Below are 20336 nucleotides of genomic sequence, written 5' to 3' on the forward strand. Positions count from 1 at the left end.
CCACGCGCCCCGCCCAGCGGGCCGGAGGGAGTGCGCGTGCGCGCAGGCGCCGGAGAGGCCCCCCCCCTCCTGCCTCGTAGCCCCGCCCCCTTCCCAGCACCCTTTGCGGCGGGCGGGCGAGGGGCTGCCTCCGTCATGGCGGCGGCGGCCTGCGCCTGAGGCACGGCCCGGACCGGCACGGCACGGCACGGCCCCGCCCGGCCCGGAGCGGAACGGCACGGCCCCGAACGGCCCCGCTCCACCATGCACAGCCTGGCCACCGCCGCGGTGAGCGGGGTGGGCGCCGCTGGGGCTTCCCGCTAGCCCTCCGCGTGTCGTGCGAGCGGGGGCTTTGAGGCGGTTTTAGCGAAATAGCGTAATTCTGAGGTAGAAACCGGCGCTGTCCGCGTGTTTACGGGAGTTACGCGTGGGGCACGCCGCCTGCGGTGAAGCGTCGCCCGCCGCGGCCTGCCGTGAGGGGGCTGTGTGGTGAGGGGAGCTGCCTGGGGGCTGCGGGAAGGGACGCGGCCTCCGCGGGGGCACAGGCGGAAAACAGGAGCAGCTGCGGGGCCTGTCGTGACAAAGCTGTCGTGATAAGGCTGTGGTAAGGGCGTCGCGCTGCGTGCCGTGGCAGCCGGGGCAGAGCTGGTGTTAGGCTTCGTGCCCGCAGGCAGCGCAAGGTGATGCAGGCTGAGCAAGAGGCTAAAAATGTGAACGTGTCTTTAAAGTATACAGAAATCTCTTTATGTAAGTATATGCGTATATTTGAACTTTATATGTAAGTATATATGTATATTTGAACTTTATATGTAAGTATACGTGTATATTTAAATGAGATATAAATGGATCTTTAAAGTTAAATCTTAAATGAGATATAAATGGATCTTTAAAGTAGTCATAACTATCAGCATGCTATTGAGAGTCCAAACCGAAGCAGTTAATCTGTTGCTGTCTAAGTTCGGGGCTCCTGTGTTGGGTTTTGAGCTGGTGACCCTCCAAACCTGCTTAAAAAGGACCCCGCCGGTGAGCGTTCTGCTTTCCGTGGTCAGCGCTTCCAGCAGCTGCCTCGGGGTTCCCCAGAATTTTAGGCTGGGGAGATGGGAAACACCGACAAAACAAGGAAAAATACAGTTTTCAATTTAACTTACAACGAGAGGAGCAAGTGTAGAGCCTGTGAACAGCAGCTGGTTCTCGCTAAGACAGATATCGGGCATAAAAAAAACTTAATTGTGTGGAAAATCTGCTTAGTGTTCTCTGGGGATCACGGCCACATGATTGTGCTTTTAAAGGGTTGCTGTATTTAAGCTTGCAGGAACTGAAACTTCACAGCGAGCCTAGAAAAACAGATGGGAGCTTTAAATAACGCGATTGTAACATCATTGCCCTGCTGCTTGTCCCACCACCATCCCAAATAGAAACAAACGGGCTCTGTTTGTACGCCGTGTCTGTCCTAGCTGTGGGACAGGAGCTGCTGCCGGAATTGCCCTGCCAGCTGTCAGAGCACAGTAAACTTGTGAGGGTTGTTATTGTGAGGCCACAATAACAAGATGATAAGAATAATATAAAAGAATATATATAAGAATAATAAGAAAAAGGGGACAGGAGGAAAGCTGAACAGTTATGAGGTATTTGAGCCCTGAAATGTAGGGACTGATAACAGTGCATAAGCTTGTGTACAGACTGAGTTAGAGAGAAATTAGAGCTTCAGCCCAACATAAATCCCACAGCTGAGGAGGAATCTGTAGGACATGACTGTGGCTACAGTATGTGGATGTGCTGAGCGGGGAAACCTGTACAGAAACAGAAAGCTCCGGAGGTGTCTCCCTCCAGCAGCCCTGGGAGCCCGGCTCTGACAGACAGTTCACTTTTGCTTTCTTTTCCCAAATTCTTTGGCTTTCTTGTAGTGGTGTTGCTGTCAGCGTGGTACAAGCAGTGCTCGCGCCTGTTGCCGTTAGCACGTGGAGAGTTTTTGTCGGGGTTTAAAACCATAAATGAACGCAGCCTGTCTCTGTGGCCAGCCGGGGCTGCCGAGCAGGGGGCACTGAGCGGGTTGCGCGCGGGCTGGCAGAGCGGTGCAGGGAGCACTGCAGCAGAAGGCTTGAGCAGCTTCTCAGCTGCTATTTGGAAGTGTTCACAGGGAGTTCTAAACCTTAGGTTTGCCTCAGAGTTTTTGGTCTGAATCACCGAACTGTCTCTAGGAAGCCCACCAAGCGTTCGTTGAGCCCCTTGAGTGCTCGTTGGGCCAGCAGAGGCACGGGGCAGATTCACTGGGAGGCTCGCTCCTTGCCCTTCCCACAGAAACTGCTACAGTTCCACAGTCCTTGTTTCCCTTCCTTTTCTTCCCAGCCCTCCCCAAGTTTTTGGGCCTGAGACCTTGTTGGCCTCGATGCTGTTCTTTCCCTGATGTCCCAGGAAAGGCAAAAGAAATAGTGCGTTTCTCCCGAGTAGTGGAAGATGTGCCTCGGCCACGAATACAGGTCTACCCTTTTCTGGGTTCATTTTGAGTAGGAATCTTTGCACAAAACCAGCCTTGAAAAATTCCCTTTTAGCTCCATGCATCTAACCAAGAGACCTGGGCTGAATTTGAGAAGTCTGCAGCAGCTGGTGTTGCTACCTGGGGCTTTTGCCTGCCCTGCAGCATCGTGCTGGTGCTGGAGCAGTGACAGTTTTCCTCGTATTTGCGTGAATATTTTTCAAATGTACCTTGTGTCAGTCCCATGGTCAGGCTCCAATGTCCTGGATGTTTTTGGAGAGAAAAAAGTACCACCTGTGTTACTTTATGTGAAGCTGTGGAAGCTTGCATCTGAGGCATGACGTTCACACACAATAAATGCAGCTGGAGCACGGGATAGGTGGCTGAAGTATGCATGACCTCCCCGGAGCTCTGCTGGCACGGCCGGGCAGCAGTGGCTCTCGGTGCTGAATGAAGTTACGGGGTAATAGCTGATGAGCAGATTAAGCGAAGCTGTCCTAAGGAGTCCAGCCAGAAAGTAAAACATTGCCTTTAGGATAGGTGAAGTAATGAGAATAATCTAAGGAAGGCATCCGTATCCACAGCGTCTTACTGCAGTCCCTGCCTGCCCCGATCGGGAGACCCTCGAGCCCTTTTTTGCTTTACCTGTGAGGTTGTGGGATGGTTTTGGGCGAGATTTGGATGAAATAACCCTGACTGAAGTGTCTTTATCTCCTTCCCAGCCCGTGCCAACAGCGCTGGCTCAGGTAGACCGTGAGAAGATCTACCAGTGGATCAATGAGCTGTCCAGCCCCGAGACGAGGGAGAATGCGCTGCTGGAGCTGAGCAAGAAGCGCGAGTCCGTGCCCGACCTGGCCCCCATGCTGTGGCACTCGTTCGGCACAATCGCAGCGCTCCTTCAGGTGGGTGGGGCTGGCGGCGTGTCCGATCTGCGTGGGGGAGATCTGGGGACGTACCGGTGGAGACCCTCACTGCCGTTTCTGGGTGTATGGTGGCTGCTGGATCGGGGGGTGAAGGGAGCCACGTGAGGGGGTGTGGGAAGCCCATTTCAGGCGTTGTCTGCTGATCATCGCTCGCAAGGTGGTAGGTGGACAGACTGCAGGCTCTCTGATGAGAGAGCTTACATAGTTGGAAGGGGAACAGGTGAGTCTGCATGAGCTTGCTGTCGGTCATGTTCTGCTTATTTTCATATGGTCTCATAGCAGAAGCACAACATTTTTACTCCTAAAGATCTCTGGTAGTGATTTTTTTTTTTTGGTTGGTTGCTTGGTTGGTTTGGGGTTTTTCTTTTCATGAGCTTGAGCATTGCCTGGTCAAAAGGTTGCCCTTAAAGAGAGCCAACAGGAAAGGCAGCGTGGGAGTGCTGCTCCCTACTCCAGAGAGCCTTGGGAAGGAAAGTACCCGTGTTTCTTGATAAACTGAGTGGCTCAGCGGAGCTCTGGGCAAGCTACAGCTGATAACTGGCCACCTCTGTGGTGAATCTAGTCATCTCCTTCAAAGAAGGAAAGAAAATCATGCAGGACAGGCAGTGCCAGCCTGTTTTCAGAGTGGCTGTGAAACAGCTGAAGAAGATTATAAGGGAGCTGTAGTTGGAAGCAGGCGGATTTCTGAACTGGATTTCTCCCCCTTAGCTGCTTCCCCTGCGTTCGGTTCAAAAGAGCACCAGCAGCTACGGTATGAGTAGAGCAGGAGTGCTCTGCCTCTGGGCATGGGAACAACATTCCTGTTTGCTCTGGGAGTTCAAAACAAAGCAGTCCCCACATCCGCAAAGAGCCAGGAAATTAAATGAACCCTTTTTTTTTTTTAACTGAAATTAAAGTTTGACTACATCCCTGTGACTCCTTGTCAAATTGGCTCTGACGTAGCTCTGCCCTTTTCTTTGTCGCACGGGGGCTGCCACGTAACTTCAGGGTGATGCTTGGTCAGAGCAGGCTAACGTCTCTTGACAGCATCGTTCCTTGCTGGGCAAATGCTTTTGTGCATCTCGATGGTTTTTCTCCCTTAACTTTTCTTCACCTGTTAATTCTTAGGAAATTGTAAATATCTATCCATCCATCAACCCTCCGACTTTGACAGCCCATCAGTCCAACAGAGTCTGCAATGCTTTAGCTCTGCTACAGTGTGTCGCATCTCACCCTGAAACGAGGTGAGTGTCTCCAAGTATGTGAGTTTGCCGGGATGTTGGTGCTGACGGCTCGGCCAGTCTGTTTCACTCCGGAAGCACATAAACTCCTTTCTGTTCTCTTACCGAGAGCCAGAGCTGGAAGACAAGCAGCTGCTGGCTGCTTTCACTTGTTTGCACGGATTACCAGGATGACAGCTTTACGGTGGTCCTGAATGCATTGCATTCCGTGAATCGTCCTGAGATCCTGCAAATTCCCAAAATATTGGGTTGTGACAGCCCCTGGGAGCTCAGCCAGAGACAAGGCTGCCTTTGTGCTGAGCGTTGTACGCAGGATCCCTGTTTTAATGAGCTTATGGCTGTTTACACCAGCTGTCCAGAGAGTGGAATGAGCAGGGCTGCCTTTCCCAGAGACTGTGTGTGGCAAGGGAGCAGTATGGGAGCCACGCCTGCGGTCCCCAGCCAGTGCCTGACTTCAGGGTTTCTCAGTCTCTGTCCAGCACATGTCAGCAAGGGAAAAGATGATGTTGGTTCAGCCAAAATCGGTAGCTAGTACTCAGAAGAAAACTATCCTGAGAGCCATGATCTCATGCTTCTGTTCCTGCTGAGAAGAACGCAGTAGGTAGCTGAATTTGTTTTCCAGCTGCTGCAAAGTAGCGTTAAACAACCACCCTTCATGAGCTAATAGCCAGAGAAATAGGATAGTTTTACACCACATGCTTTTACAATTAAAGCTTGAAAACTGAAGACAGATGAAGAATGTTGGGTGATTGTGCAAGAGAGCTACTCTCCAGGCTAGCAGAGCGATCTCCAGGTTTCTCCCTGCAGCCTGTGTTCTTCGAAGTTGTCAGAAGGCAGTATGTGGGCTCTTGGGGAAAAGTGGCCCAGCACAGGATTTACTTCACGCCTTCCCATCAGGGAGTGAACTGTTGCCCACTTTTGAGGAGCAGCAGCAGTGATGTCTGTCAGGAATAATCTGAGGTTGTGCGTGATAATACTGGATTTGCACTTGCTTTGCTTTCCTTGTCTCTCACGGGTGTTCTCCCGTTCCTACAGGTCAGCTTTTTTGGCAGCTCACATCCCTCTCTTCCTGTACCCCTTCTTGCACACAGTTAGCAAGACGCGTCCATTTGAGTACCTGCGGCTCACGAGCCTCGGAGTGATCGGTAAGCAGCGAGACTGATGCTTCAGTGTATTTGCCCTGTCATCCCCAAGTGCTGTTTTTCTTTTTTTCTGCCCAAAACATTTCTCAGTGTATAAAGTAAAAGGGTCTTGAAGTGCATTTCTTCTTCCCAGGGGTAGATGACAAGGGGCTGTCAGCCACTTGGGTTTATATTACCACTGGGGGGAGAGCAAAGAACGTATCCCCTTTCTGAAAAACAAACAGCCCCCAAACCCAGCTTCATTACATTCGTTACCAGAACGAGCTCTTCTCCAGCCGTGTGCTGCAGCATATTTAGGGTGGCAGTTGCTCTGTCAGCCCTTCAGACCCAGTGATTCCTGGGCAGGACACAGTACAGGCCACCTTTGAAAGGCAAGTTTTGTTTTTGTTTTTAATGTACCACTTACTGATTTTGGTTTTTGTTTTACTTCAAGGGGCCTTGGTGAAAACCGATGAGCAAGAAGTGATAAATTTCTTATTGACGACAGAAATTATCCCCCTGTGCTTACGCATTATGGAGTCTGGCAGTGAACTCTCTAAGACGGTATCTACATTTTTTCTTAATTATGACTTTTTGTTGATTATATCCAAATGACCAGGCAGTCAGTAACCTGCAGAGTTGGTTTGTTTCCTGTTGTAAATGCTGGGGCAGCTCGGGTGGAGTTTCACCTCCACCCATCCTCAAAAACAAAAACACCACCAAACTGAGCTGAGAGATACTGAGTCTGGTAGTTTTTGTAGCCCAGCAGAGTAACTTCCAGGGCTGAGCTGGATTAATTTTCTTTGGCCTGAGAGAAGAGATGCTGGAACTACACAGTGCAGAGGTTGTGCAGCCGTTGGTGGTGGTGGTTATGGGGTGGTTATGGGGATGTTCGCTGCACCAGGCCATTCCCATCAGGCCTACTGCGTGGCCGTAATCTTGAGGCTGTCCCGTGCAGCCTGGCAGTAATTGCTACCTCGTTCAGCCTGCATCCAATCATCTTGTGTGCACTGCTTTGTATCCACCTCTTTTCTTTAGCCAGAGATGCCAACCATTGTGTAGTGTCCTGCATTTTCTTTTGGCTTTAAACTTTAAATCAAGTACAGCATTTGCCGAAAGGCCTTTCAGCTCTGCTGAAAGAAAAAGAACTGCCGTGAAAAGAGTACAGCACAAAGGCTCTTCTTTTGGGGGATAGATAAGTTGTTTATATTCTCTCTTTTCTGATTTCTCCCTGCTCGAGGTTGCTACGTTTATTCTTCAGAAGATCCTCCTGGATGACACAGGACTGGCATACATCTGTCAGACTTACGAGCGGTTTTCCCATGTTGCCATGATACTGGTAAGATTATTTGTTTCTTCTGCTTATAAAAGTTAAAAGTTTTCTCTAGCAGCCAGCTTCTTCAGCAGCTAATTTACTGCTCTCTGGCTGTCCCCTGTGTAGGAGAGGTTTGGGTACCCGTATTTTGTTCATCCCAGGAGTAATAGCCCAGCTTGGACACTTCTTTTAGCTCGCTAAGGGGAATACGTCTGCCCTGGAATAGCCATTACTCCGCTTTTATGTATTTGTGTTTGCTTTTTAAAGAGCCAGTCTCAGGAGAAGAAAATGCAGCACTAAGTTAAGCATTTTGCAGCCCTGGTTCTGTGCCCAAATGTTGATGCTTTCATGGGGAATATTTATGCGTCTGTTTTCCCAAATGTAAAGAAATCGTTTTCCAAACTCTCATGTGAACAGCAAAACATGAATGCTTGTGAGCTAATGTCCAAAATAACCAATGTGATAGGATTTTCGTGGTCAAGAAAGGGATCAGCTTTGGATGAAGTACATCTGGCTCGGGCAAAGTAAAGGAAGCAGTTAGAAACAGAAACCCTGGGGCAGGGGAGGGAAGGAGGCCAAGGAAGAATCTGTGGCTGGGAAGGGTATGGGCATGGAAGAACGCAGGTGGGTTAAGCTGTGACACTGTGGAAGAAGTTCTAGTTGTGGTATATTCCCACCACTGGGTGAAGCACTGACACGTTAATATTCCACAGCACTAAGAGAAAGATGAAAATGTTCATAGACGTTTCTGTATTTCAGAAATTAGGATAATGTACTCCTGTCTCACGAGGGTGATGGTTTGCTTCCTAGTCCGCTGATGAGTGCGTGAGATGTTCTGCAAGTATTAGAGGCTTTTAAAAGAGCAAGTTAGCAATTTCTGTCCAGGAGCTGTCTGAGGAGCTCTCTGACCTGTTGTTCCTTATTTTGAAGAAATCTTGGTATCCAGGGGATAGCTAAGAACAGGAAGCTTGCAAAAGGGCAGATGAGGTGGCCCCACTAATTGCTGACTGACTAAATATCCAAATACAGGTGAATTTAGCTAATGGGGAAAACGGTTGGTGCTAGCCAATACAGTTTCACGGAGGAAAAAAGTCTTGCTGAGCAGATCTTATTTGATGCCCAAACATGACTCGGGGCAGGTGCCTGAAGGCATCCATACAGTTTCCTAAGCTGAGTGCTTTCAGGCTGCAGCCATGCGCAAGGTCCTACATGCTGTGAGGAACGAAGGCCAGGATAGGGATTGCTGCCCTGATCCTGTTTCCCAGTAAGAGCTTACTGAGAGCTGTAATAGAAAGAGAAAATACAGCTCAGCTGCACGGTAAGGCAGGAGTGTGGATCTTACTGCACGGTGTGGGTGAGCCCAGTCCTTCCCAGGGTATTGGCAACATTTTAAAAGGGTGTCGAAATGCAGACAGTGCGGTGAGAATGGAGAGTGTTGCAGAGGCTGGGAGCACACCGTGGAATCACATCGTGATTCAGTTGGAGCTTATCAAAATGTGTGGGACGTGCTGCTGTTCCTCCTTTAGGGGGAAACCCCAGGTTTTCTTTAGTCTAGCAGAGTTGGACCGCTAAGCAGTCCTGGGGAGGTAAAACCAAATAGAGATGAAGCAATCTTTTCCCCAGGCTGCTGGGACAACCCTTTCCAAGCCATCTCTCTCCCTCTGCTTGAACGTATGTGAGCAAGCAAGGTGCTGGGCTCCGTGCAGGGCTATCGAGCTGAAAGGTAACGGGCTGCGTTGGGTGGGAAGGCAGAGTGGTGTAATGGTCTTTGCCAGGCTTTGCTGGCTGTGAAGCTGTCCTTACAGACACTTTAACTGGTGACACTGGCCTCTGTCAAACAGGGTAAGATGGTCCTGCAGCTCTCCAAGGAGCCGTCAGCACGGCTGCTGAAACACGTCGTCCGCTGTTACCTTCGCCTTTCTGATAACCCCAGGTAAACATTTAAGGAGTTCGGGCAGGGGCTTCTCCCACCCGCTTGGAAATGCAGCTCCTCTTGCCGGTGCCCACCTGGAGTCAAGGTTATTCATCTGTCTTTACATCAGCCTTAGCTCAGTGTGAAAAATGCTTTTTTTCTATTGCTAGCCCCAGAAGCTTTTATGATAGATGGTAGAAGCTGACTCTTTGGAGTTCGGTCAGATTCAGGCCGTGCAGGTTACAGCTGCCTGAGCTCAAACGTTGCTTGGACTGGGTGTGAGGGAAGGACGGAGTCGGAAGCTATGCTGTGCTCTCACTCTTCTGCATCGTGTGGGCTGTTAGCAGTAAAAGTCAATCGATGAAATTCAGCGTGAAATCAGTTTGTACTTCCTCAGCTGACCAGCCGCCCGAAGCTGCTGCCTATGTGTTTGTTGTGTCTGCCTCTTCTGGCACGGCGCTGCTCTTGGCCGGAGGGTATCGGGACACAGGGCTTCGCTCAGCGGGATCTCACGCGAGGGATGGGAGCCGCGCTGGTCAGCAGGGCGCCACGTGCTGCTGCTCAGTGGTTTCCTTGGCTGGCCCTGCCAGGGAGAACCCCCCCCCCCCCAGGCAAACGAGCATTGTGTCCCCGGTGGGGTTTGCTCCCCTCTTGCCCCTGTGAGTTTATTTGTTGGGCCCCGTTTCTTGTCTCTTGATGTAGGGCACGTGAAGCTCTCAGGCAGTGCCTTCCTGACCAACTGAAGGACACCACCTTCGCCCAGGTCCTGAAGGATGACACCACCACCAAGCGCTGGCTGGCTCAGCTCGTCAAGAACCTGCAAGAGGGTCAAGTCACTGACCCGCGGGGCATCCCCCTTCCTCCGCAATGACTGCCGGGGGAGGTGGGGGTCCGGGGAAGAAACAGCTCAGGTTTACAAAGAACCAGGAACAGATGACCTCTTCTGCAACAAACCGGGCACGCCGGCCGGCTTTCGGTCTGCCAGCTTGTCGGACCATTCCATCTGGCCAAAGGGCTGCTCTGTAGCGATGCAGCATGCCTCTGGAGATCGCAACACCAGCAGATGCTGATACTACAGCTTAAAAAAAAAAAATCAATAAAAAAAAAAGCCTATCTGTAAAGATCCCCGTCTCTCCAGGAGGCCTGGCTGGCATCTGTCCCTGCATCGACTGGCAGGGGGTAGTGCGGGTGCCCGCTCTTGCAGCTCGCTCAGTCTCCATGCCAGCGCTGTGTGACACAGGGTGTGGTGTGCCCATGTCCCTCTGGTTCCTTGTCACTTCTTGTTTACACGTCTCTTTGGATGAGTGAGCTGAGTAAAAGCCGATCCTGTTGTTCTGTCCCCTGTTGGCGGTGCTGCTCAGCTGCAGGTAGCCCGGGGACAGCTTCCCTGCGAGCGCATCCTGATGCCTGGCTGGCACACCGAGCTTCTCTTCCTTTCCTTTGGCACGAAGGCCATGGCTGGAGCTGGGCCACCGCGGTGCTCGCCCCGAGAGGAGGGTAGATCGCTTGCGATGAACCTGCGCGTCGTCAGCTTGGTTCCCGGGGCTCTGGGGGAGGAGGAGGTGGCGGGCCTGTGGTTCTTGTGCTGTAAATAGTGCGCTTCCTCAGCACCCGCAGCTCTTGGCGCAGCACTAACCGGCGGTCAGGGGGCTGATGTGTGCCGGCCGCGGCTCCGGCAGAGCTGCTGCACCGTCAGAGCTCGGCGTTGGGGAACCTGCCTCGCTGCGGTCAGTGGGGCAGCTGTGAGCTCCATCCTGCGGGCTCCAGGCGCACCAGCTCCCTGCAGGCAGCTGTGTCCTGACCCCTTCCCTGTGCCTCCCAGCTCGTCTCTGCGGGCCCGGTGCAGCCGTTTCGGTTTTCAAACCTCCTGCCTTGGCGTCTGCTTCGGCCCCACCGCAATTAAACTGCAGCGGCAGCCCCTTACCTGCCTTCCCTGCGCAGAGGGCGCGGCGGGGCGGGCTCCTGGGCTGCGCTGCAGCAGCCGGCTCTGCTGGCACTCAGCTGCACGCAGGCCTGGGCAGCTTCTCGTCCCCCCTTCCAGCAGCCCATTTTGCTGATCATCTGCAGCCTTGTGCCAACCGTGTCTTAAATCCCGTCTGCTTTCCCCTCCCTCCCTCCCCTCGCAGCCTTGCGTAACGAGGGCAGAGCACAGCCTCCTCCCTGCCCCGGGGTCCCGTTTTATAACCCGTTGCCTCTTTCTTTCCTCTCCCCGGACCCTGACCTTGACGGGGTGTGAAAACGCTTCTGTTTTTTTTTTTGTAAGTTCGGATTAATAAATCATAAAACCCCAGCCAGCACAGCTTGCTCCCGGTCTGGTCTCTCGGGGAGGGCAGCGGCGGAGGGCTCGGTGCGGGTGGGAGGAAGGAGAGCTGCGGGTGCCCAGCTGCGGGTGCAGGCTGGGTCACGGTGCCAGCCGGAGGGGCGAGGGCTCTCCATCATGACAAGGGGGTGCCAAAACTGGGCTGTGGGGCGGGGGCCGCTGCTCGGTCCCGCTTTGCGGGGTGCTTGCAGCTGCTCGCTGGCACCCCGGCCTGCAGCAGGAGTCTGCCAGAGCCTCTGCCGCCCTTCTTGGCTGGCAGGCGCTGGCAGGGGAGGGATGCGCGGGGCTGGCCCAGGACCCGGGGAGCCCTGGGCTCCGTGGGCGGCCAGCCCCGGGGGGGGGTCGGGTCGGCGCTGCGGTTTCGGGCCGCAGGGCCAAGTGGCGGCGTTGCCCGGCCGTGCCGCCCGGCTCCCCTCTCCCCGCGCAGCCGGGGAATTGCCGGGGACTCTCCGCTTCCCCGCTCCGCTGCCGCAAAACCCCGGCCCCAAAACCAGCGCGGCGGGGCTGGCCCTGCCCTGCCCGGGGCTGTGCCTCCGCTTTGGGACCGAGCCATGGGGGGGGGTCCCGCACTTTATCCCCCCCCCCCCCCCCCCTAAATCTCCCAGGGCTCCGCCACCCCCCCAGGCAGCGGCGGCACCGGTGACCTTAATCCGCGCCGACCTTGCGGGGCCCGGGGACGTGCGGGACCGGGAGGGGGGAACCGGGGGGGTGTGGGAGGGGGGGGCGGAGGGCCGGGCTCACCGCCCCGCCGCTGCCAAGGGGCGGGCAGCCCGGGCTGCCCCGGCCCCGTGCGGCCGCAGTCGGCGGAGCACCGGAGGCGCGGCGCGGCACCGGAGAGCTGGTACGGGGCCGGGGGGGGGCCGGGGGGGGCCGGGGGGGGCCGAGCCGAGCGTCCCCAGCGGGGGCTGCAGGGTGGGGGGAGAAGTGCCGGCGTGCCCCCCTGCTTTGGTTCAAGGAGCCCCCCCCAACACCGGCAGCGTGTGCGTGCAAACCGGGCCAGCAGCAGGGTGGGGGTGCCCGGGGGGGGGTCACCCCTCCCTGCATGGGCACCGCACACCCGGAGGCATTTAAATCTCCCGGGTGACGCCGGGGGGGGTCACGCCTGCTGTGCCCCCCAGCCCCGCTCGGGGACTGTCACCTCTGGGTGAGGAGCTGCGGGTGGGCTGCAGCACGGCCGCCTGCGGCCCCACAGTTCAGGCTGGAAAGGGGAGAAGGGGCTGCGGCCCCCCCCGGCAGGAGGCAGCGGCCCTTCGGGAAGCCCTCGGGTTGGGTTTCCAGCAGGAGGGCTCTGGCTCCAGCGCCTGGCTCCTGTCCCGCTCTCCTCGACAGAGGAGCAAGGGTCAGAGCTCTCCAGGGCCAGGGGTCTGCATGGGCTCGGGGCTCGTGTGCTGGGGTCACCTGCCCCTGTGCCCGAGGGGCTCCCCGCGGTGGAAGGGGTCTTGTCTGCTGCTCTGTGTGCACGGGGAAGCCACCGCTCCCCTGCCTGGGGCAGGGCGGGTGCCTCTGGGCTGTGTCTGCACGGAGAAGGGGCACGGAGAAGTGCACGCTGCCGCTTTGCACGCACGTGTGACAGAGGACAGCCCTGCTGCTGGCAGCAAGCGGGCAGGGACTGGCCGGTCCCTGTCCCAGGCCAGCGTGTCTCCCTGCTCCTCCAGCCTTGACACCTCTCCTTCCACCCCGGCTTTCCCCAAACCCTCCCAGCCCCGTCCCCTCTGCTGCCGCTGCTCGGGGGGGGGGACGCAGGGCAGCCTGGGTGCCTGCAAGGGTCTGGCAGCCAGGCTTGGCAGCTGCCTGCACGCTGACGGCACCGGCTATTCCCAGCCCCGCGGCGCCGGTGCCGTGCTGAGTCAGGGGCCTGGGGCACGGCCGGCACCCCTGCACCCCCGCACCAAGCCCCTCACCCCGAGGGGGACCCCGAAGCGCGATGGCGCTCCTCCCCGCATCCAAACCACAGCCTGCCAGCTGCGGTATGCAGTCCTCGAGGGCTGCTCGAGCATCCGGGCGACTGGCACATCCAAGCGATTTATCATCAGTCTAATTAAAGTCTTGACAACCTAATCAAGGACTTATTGTAAGTCCCGTTGCATTTATAGTCCCACTTGTCCCCGCTCGCTCCCGGCAGCGCTGCCGTTCTGCCGCTGCGCTCCCAGCCCCGGGGTGCTGGGAGAAGGGTCCGGGAGCCCCTGCCTGCAGGTGCGTGGTGCTGGCACTGAGGTTTGTCACCGTTACCCCAAAATTTGCTGCCGTGGGGCTGCTGCCAGGTGGTGGGGGCTCTCCCCGCCAGTTTTGCCGGCTCCCAGGGTTAGTCCCTCTGCTCCCCTCCTGGCTCCGGGGGCCGCTCTTGCAAGTTTTTCCATTTTCCCCCAACACCTTTCAAGCGCTGGCTTCCCGGTAATGCAATCAATATTTCATGAGCACACCGAGACGAACTTGACACTTAACGAAAGCGGTGACCCGGCAGGAGGCAGGCGCAGGTGCACTCGCCTACACCGCACACGGGCGTTGAGGGCAGACCCCCGGCAGCGCCCGGCCCCGCTCCCCCGCCACCCCTTCTCTTCCTCCCCAGCAGCGCCGGCACGGAGGAGGCAGAGCCATGGCATCGCTGCCGTGCAACGCCCGTGAGTGCTCTCCATCAGAGGGGATGCGTGGGGCAGGGCGCTGGGTGATCCTGATTTACACCGGGGCAAATCTGTGGGTTTGGGCTCGTCTGGTGGCATGTGGGAGCTTCCCCACCATGGTCATCGGGGTGGGGGCTGGCAGCCGCAAAACGGGGGGGTGAAGGCTCCCGAGGGTCGATGGGGAATCCCTGTTTGTCCCTCTCGTGGCAAAGGGAGTTTGTTTGGGGGTCCTTCCTCCTCCATTCCAAACTGAGGGATTGTGCGGGGTCCCAGAGGCTGGAGGGAGCACTGCCCCCGTGACGCAGCCCCCTCCGCCCCCAGGCATCCAGCTCACGGACACGCTGGAGCAGATGCAGCAAGGGGCGTTGATGCGCAAAGTCAAGTCCAAGAGCTGGAAGAAGCAGCGCTACTTCAAGCTGCAGGACGACTGCATGACCATCTGGTACCAGTCCAAGAGGACGGGCAAAACCGAGTCTGCTTGTGAGTACCAGCCGGGGTGTGTCCGGGGGGGACATCGGTAGGGTTCAGAGTGAACACGGTTGTGAATGTGTGAAGGGTCTTGGAGCTGAGTTTGCGAAGGGTGCTGAGAATCAGGGGCTGTGTGCGTGCCTAGGGGCTCCTCACCCCCGCCGCTCAGGATGAGCAGCTCAGCGTGTGAGCGAGGAGACGGGTGGCTCAGCAGAAGGAGGGGCGGTCGCAAGGGCAGACGTCTGCGGGCAGTGCCCCCTGCCCTGCGGTCCTTGTCCCCACAGACAGAGCTCCTCTCCCTCTGCCCCAGTCTCCATCAGCGACGTGGAGACGGTGCGGGAAGGGCACCAGTCGGAGGTGCTGCAGAGCCTGGCCGAGGAGTTCCCCCCCGAGCGCTGCTTCACCATCGTCTTCTACGGCCGCCGGGGCAACCTGGACCTCATCGCCGGCTCGGCGGAGGAGGCGCAGTGCTGGGTGCAGGGCCTGCGCCAGCTCATCGAGGTGGCCACCAGCATGGACCAGAGGGAGAGGATAGACCAATATCCTTCCCGCGGGCACCGCACTGCACTCCCTCCATCCCCAGCCTTGCCCCAGCACGTGCTTAGTTCTCAGGGGTCTCACCGTCAGCATCAGGCCGGGGAGAGCCCACAGCAAAAGGAGGAGGTTTGGTGCTCCCCGGCTCCGTCTCCCTTAGCCACGGTCCTTTCCCTTAACGTCTGCCCCGGTTTCTCGCACGTGGATTCGTGACTGGTTCCAGAAGGCTGACAAGAACAAGGACGGGCGCATGAACTTCAAGGAGGTGCAGCGTCTCCTCAAGATGATGAACGTGGACATGAACGAGGACCATGCCCTGCGGCTCTTCCAGGTACACACCACACCCGCGGGGCTGGGCGGGCTGGAGCAGGCTGCACAACCTCCCTGCAGAAGGAGGTCTTCCTCCCATTCCTTCCTTCCTTGATCCATCCCAAATCCCTCCTTCCCTTCCTCCGTTGGGTTGCGTGGGTCGATGTCACCACTGCTGGTGGTGTGGAGTCCCCGTGCCCTCTGCTGGCACTGGGTGAACCTCCCTGGGCAGGGTGCTGAGCGAGCCCCCCTGCAGGCTGCCGACAAGTCGGAGTCGGGGACGCTGGAAGGGGAAGAGTTCGTGCTCTTCTACAAAGCCCTCACGGAGCGCGAGGAGGTGCTGAGCCTCTTCCAGGCCTTCTCTGAGGACGGGAAGAAGCTGACGCTGCTGGAGCTGGTGGATTTCCTGCGGCAGGAGCAGCTGGAGGACGAGGGCACGGAGGAGCTCGCCATGGAGCTCATCGACAAGTACGAGCCATCGGAGACGGGTGAGAGCCCGGAGCTGCGCCCTGCGCTGGGGAAGGGGAGGACTGAGACACCCCCTGCCCCTCCTGCTGTGGGTGGGTGCAGGCAAAGGGCTCACTGCCTCCCTCCTGTGATCTGGGTGCAGTTCCCCCTTTTTGGGTCCACTTAGCCTTCTGGGGGAGGTTGGCCAGCCGTGGGGTGCAAGGTCCAGCTTTGGGGCCCACTGCCTGCCTCCCCAAGGCTGCTGCCTCGGGCACCCCCATCGCTCCTCGTGCCCCAGCCTGCTGCAGGATGCCGGGGGCCACCAGCAGCCCCACTTGCCCCAACCCTGTTCCCCTGGGTCTCCAATCTCCTCTTCTCCCATCTGCCTGCAGCCAGGGCTCGCCACGCGCTGAGTGCCGACGGGTTCCTCATGTACCTCTGCTCCCCGGAGGGCTCCATCTTCAACCCCCGGCACCAGGTGCTGTGGCAGGACATGACCCAGCCGCTCTGCCACTACTTCATCTCCTCCTCTCACAACACCTACCTGATAGAGGACCAGATCCGGGGCCAGAGCAGCATCGAGGGCTACATCAGGTAATGGGCTGCTCCCGCCCACCCGTCCCCGGGCCCCCCAGCGCCGTGCCCCAGGCAGCTCCATGGGGGCGAATCCAGCAAGAGGAGAAGCTCCTTTGGCTGAGAGCTGACCCCGGGCCTGGGGCAGACAGGGATATTGCCCTGGGGGCTGGTTGCCAGCCTCCTTTCGTGATACAGCACCCCTGTGGCCATGCCCAGGAAGAAGTTCCCTTTTGGAGATGCTCAGCCCAACTCTTCCTGAACATCATTCCTCCACCCATCTCCACCCACCCATCCATCCACATCCATCCATCCATCCATCCATCCACCCCTCGGTGGGTGTCCCCACCCTGACAGCTGTCCCCTGGTCCTGCGGGGGGGGCACCACCACCAGAGGGAGGGCAGGGGCTTGGTGCCCTGCCCGGGCACGGGGTACCGGGGTGACCACCCACCCGCAGGGCTCTAAAACGGGGCTGCCGCTGCCTGGAGGTGGACTGCTGGGACGGGCCGAACGGGGAGCCCATGGTGTACCACGGCCACACCTTCACCTCCAAGATCCCCTTCAGGGAGGTGGTGAGCACCCTGGGGAAGTACGCCTTCCAGGTAGGGCGCTGCGAGTCCCGCCTGACCTCGGCGGGGCTGGGGGGCGTGCTGAGGGGCGGCGACGGGGCTCTGGGGGGGCAGCAGTGCTGGGGACGGTGGTGGGGACGGTGGCCGCGGCCGTTCCGGGGGCATCGGGGCATGATATGAAGGGGGAGGGGGTGGGCTCCTTCCCGGTACCGACAGCATGTGGGCAAAGCCCTTTTGAGATCTTGTGGCTCTCCCCATCCTCACCGAGGCTGGTCCCTGGCCACACCGCCGAGCCGCGCTGCCCTTTAGAGCCCCCCCCGGAGGTGGCTGCTTTCTCCCTGTCCCCCCACGCCGCCGCTGCTCACCCTGGCGCCGTGGGACAGGAGCGTTGGCACCTTGCTCCCCAGGCCTCCGACTACCCGGTGATCCTGTCCCTGGAGAACCACTGCAGCATGGAGCAGCAAGAGGTGCTGGCCCAGCAGCTCAGGGACATCCTGGGGGAGCAGCTCCTCACCGCCACCGTCGACGGGCGCGTCCCCACCCAGCTCCCGTCCCCGGAGGTAGGGGCAGAGGAAACCTTCCCCGGGAACTGCTGTCCTGCCTGGGAGCAGGACGGGGAGGTGGCTCTGCTGTCCCCCCCCACCCCACCAGTCCTCCTCCTCCTCCTCCCTGCCCCATCCCCTCCTGGATGCTGAAGGGAGCTGGCGGCGCCGGTCCCTGACGCCGCGGGGTCCCGGGGGACGGCGCTGAGTCCCGCGGGGCCCAGCACCCCAGGGTCCACACCCCTCCGCCCCTGCCCCTGCAGGAGCTGAAGCACAAGATCCTGCTGAAGGGGAAGAAGATCGGGCGGCTGGAGGACGTGCTGGACGGGCCGGGGGACGAGGCACCCGACGTGTCGGATGATGACAACGGGGCAGAGGCAGAGGAGGAGAGGAGGAGGATGAAGGTGGGTGGCCCGGGCTGGGGACCGGCTGGTGGTGCTGAGCCCCCGGACACCGCTGTGGGACACCACCAGGAACAGGGGGGCAGACATTTCTGGGCCATGTCAGCCCCCTTTTGGCACCCCGCGGTGGCACCGTGATGGGGGTCCCCTGTCCCTCCTGCGGGGCTGGGGGACCTGACGGGGCTCTGCTTGGCAGAAGGACAAGGAGAGCCTGGCCCAGGCGCTGTCCGACTGCGTCGTCTACTGCAAGAGCGTGTCCTTCCGGGGCTTCCAGGAGGCACGCAGCCATTCCCGGCCCTCCGAGATCTCCTCCCTCGCCGAGGCCAAGGCCAGGAAGCTCATCCGGGATGCGGGTGAGGTGGGGGTCCAGGGCGGGGGGGGGGGGGTGGCTTCTGGGTGTAGGGTGAGAGCCTTCAGGCACCGGGCTTCTTCTCTGTCTGGGAGAAAGACGGCCTGGCAGGGCTGTAGCTGAGGTGCTCATATCTGGGGGGTTGAGTGGGGTTTGTGGGGTTAGGCAGCGGGGTGGGACGGCTGGGTGCCTTGGGGGGAGAGGGAGAAGGGGTGGATGGATGGGTGGATGGATGGGTGGATGGGTGGGTGGATGGGTGGGTGGGTGGATGGATGGGTGGGTGGCTCAGCACGTGGTCCGGGTGGCTGTGCAGGCCAAGCGATGGCCTCACGGGTGGCCCTCCCCCTCCATCCCTAGGGAACGACTTTGTCCGGCACAACGCCTGGCAGCTGACTCGCATCTACCCCAGCGGGATGCGGACCGACTCCTCCAACTACAGCCCGCAGGAGATGTGGAACGCGGGGTGCCAGATCGGTACGGCCTGGGGGCGTCGGGGCTGCGGGCTGGGGAGCCGCCCCGTGCCACCCTGACCCATTTCCCTGCCGCCTTCCCCCAGTGGCCCTGAACTTCCAGACGGCTGGCACGGAGATGGACCTGTGTGACGGGCTCTTCAGCCAGAACGGCCGCTGTGGCTACGTGCTCAAACCGCCCTTCATGAGGGACGAGGGGACCCTCTTCAACCCCGGTGAGCCCAGCACCCGGGAGGGCCCCGGCCCCGTCACCCTGACGATCCAGGTATGGGCTGAGGAGGGAACCCCGGGGAGCTGCGCGGGGCCCCGTTGCTCCCAGTTGGGTTTCCACACCACCCTGGGGGGCCCTGCCCTTCCGTGCAGGTGATCAGCGGGCAGCAGCTGCCCAAAGTGGCCAACAGCAAGGACGGGGCCATCATCGACCCGCTGGTGCGCGTGGAGATCCACGGGGTGCCCGCGGACCAGGCGCACCAGGAGACCAAGTACATCGAGAACAACGGTGAGACCCCCCCCCCCAGCACGGGGACCCGGCCCTGCCCTGCCCCTGCCCTCCGTCACCCCCCAGCACCCCATCTCCCTCCCCAGGGTTTAACCCCCGCTGGGACGAGACCCTCCAGTTCCAGCTCCACGTGCCCGAGCTGGCCCTCGTCCGCTTCGTGGTGGAGGATTACGACAAGACGTCCAGGAACGACTTCGTGGGGCAGTTCACCCTAGCCTTTGCCAACATCAAACCTGGTGAGCGATCGCTGCCTGGTGGGGTGGGGTGCCGGGGGGGGGGGGCTTGGCTGGGCGCTAGGGAGCGGGGTGGTCAGCCACGGCCTCGCTGTCCCCCCTGCAGGCTACCGCCACATCCACCTCCTCTCCAAGGACGGCACCAGCATCCCGCCCTCCTCGCTCTTCGTCCACATCCGCATCGCCGAGCCGCCCGGCCCCGAGCAGGACTGACCCGTGGGGCCAGCGGGACCCGGATGGAAGCCATAGGGCCGGCCCGGTTCTGGCCCCATGTGGCTGGGGCCACGGGGCCGAGCACACCACCCCCTCGTCGATCCGTTTGTGTCGTCCCTGTGTCGTCATCGCTGCTGTGCCCGTGTTTGCAGTGGCCTCTGGGGGCTGGGGAAAGGCACCGATGTCTCCATCAGTTTGGGATGTCTCCCGCCCTCCCTTCCCAGGCGCTTGTGCGGGGTCTGTGCTGGTGCGTGGCTCCCCCCGCGTCCAGCTGGCCCCGGCAGGGCTCAGCCACGGGCAGGAGGAGAGCTGGTGCACGGCGCCCAGGCTCTGCCGGGGGGCTGGTCCCCCCCACCCAGGGGAAGCGAGGCTGGAGCCAAGCAAACCCCGGGGCTGGGCAGAGCTGGGAGAGGAGCCGGTGCTCGCTGCCCCCCACCCTGCAGCGCCCTCAGAGCCCCTGGCCCCCACAGCCCCAGGGATGCTCCTGGCCAGCACCACGTTATTAACCCTGGCCGTGTCCTTTCGATGTAAGCAACCTAATAAATTGTTCAGTGGCAGGCAGACACAGGTCTGGGTGCAGCGGTGTTGGGGACGGGGTTTGGGGCCGGTGCAGCAGGGCAGCCCTGAGAGGAGCAGCAGAAGGCTGAGCACACCCCTGACTCCTGCTCAGGGTTTCGTGGACACCATGCCCCTGTTGTGCAAGCACCAGGGCTGCTCTGTCCCCGCCCCTGTCCTGAGGAGATGTGGCTGCTGCCTCAGGGTGCAGGACGGGTTTTGGCCCTGCATAACCAGAGCACGTTCAGCGCAAACCCCAGGGCCTGCTCCTAGGCAGCCACGTGCACCAGGA

General features: G+C 59.2%; 2 protein-coding genes across 8 annotated transcripts; both read left to right on the forward strand.

The window, feature by feature from the left end:
• Positions 1–76: 76 nt before the first annotated feature.
• Positions 77–10066, forward strand: CNOT9 (CCR4-NOT transcription complex subunit 9). Of its 4 annotated transcripts, XM_066999473.1 has the most exons (9): positions 77–173; positions 214–267; positions 3175–3354; positions 4483–4598; positions 5631–5740; positions 6171–6280; positions 6957–7055; positions 8873–8963; positions 9639–10066. In XM_066999473.1, exons 2-9 carry the CDS (start codon positions 244–246, stop codon positions 9812–9814), a joined length of 906 nt encoding a protein of 301 aa, XP_066855574.1. In that variant the 5' UTR covers positions 77–173; positions 214–243; the 3' UTR covers positions 9815–10066. The 4 variants fall into 4 exon arrangements, with proteins under 4 accessions (XP_066855574.1, XP_066855573.1, XP_066855575.1 ...); XM_066999472.1 differs by having other exon boundaries at positions 88–267; XM_066999474.1 differs by having other exon boundaries at positions 91–267; positions 8873–8964; positions 9646–10066.
• A 1931-nt stretch (positions 10067–11997) lies between these two features.
• Positions 11998–20052, forward strand: PLCD4 (phospholipase C delta 4). 4 transcript variants are annotated; one of them, XM_066999456.1, is made up of 16 exons: positions 11998–12104; positions 13833–13881; positions 14203–14361; positions 14660–14888; positions 15085–15214; positions 15449–15680; positions 16032–16233; positions 16671–16815; positions 17190–17342; positions 17588–17728; positions 17925–18078; positions 18432–18548; positions 18631–18809; positions 18908–19043; positions 19130–19279; positions 19383–20052. In XM_066999456.1, the coding sequence occupies exons 2-16, from the start codon at positions 13857–13859 to the stop codon at positions 19487–19489; spliced, it is 2259 nt and encodes a 752-aa protein (XP_066855557.1). In that variant the 5' UTR covers positions 11998–12104; positions 13833–13856; the 3' UTR covers positions 19490–20052. The 4 variants fall into 4 exon arrangements, with proteins under 4 accessions (XP_066855557.1, XP_066855554.1, XP_066855556.1 ...); XM_066999453.1 differs by having other exon boundaries at positions 12001–12104; positions 17922–18078; XM_066999455.1 differs by having other exon boundaries at positions 12025–12104; positions 13830–13881; positions 17922–18078.
• The last annotated feature ends 284 nt before the right edge of the window (positions 20053–20336 follow it).

Source organism: Anser cygnoides, chromosome 6, assembly GCF_040182565.1.
Source record: "Anser cygnoides isolate HZ-2024a breed goose chromosome 6, Taihu_goose_T2T_genome, whole genome shotgun sequence".
NCBI classification, from domain to species: Eukaryota; Metazoa; Chordata; class Aves; order Anseriformes; family Anatidae; genus Anser; species Anser cygnoides.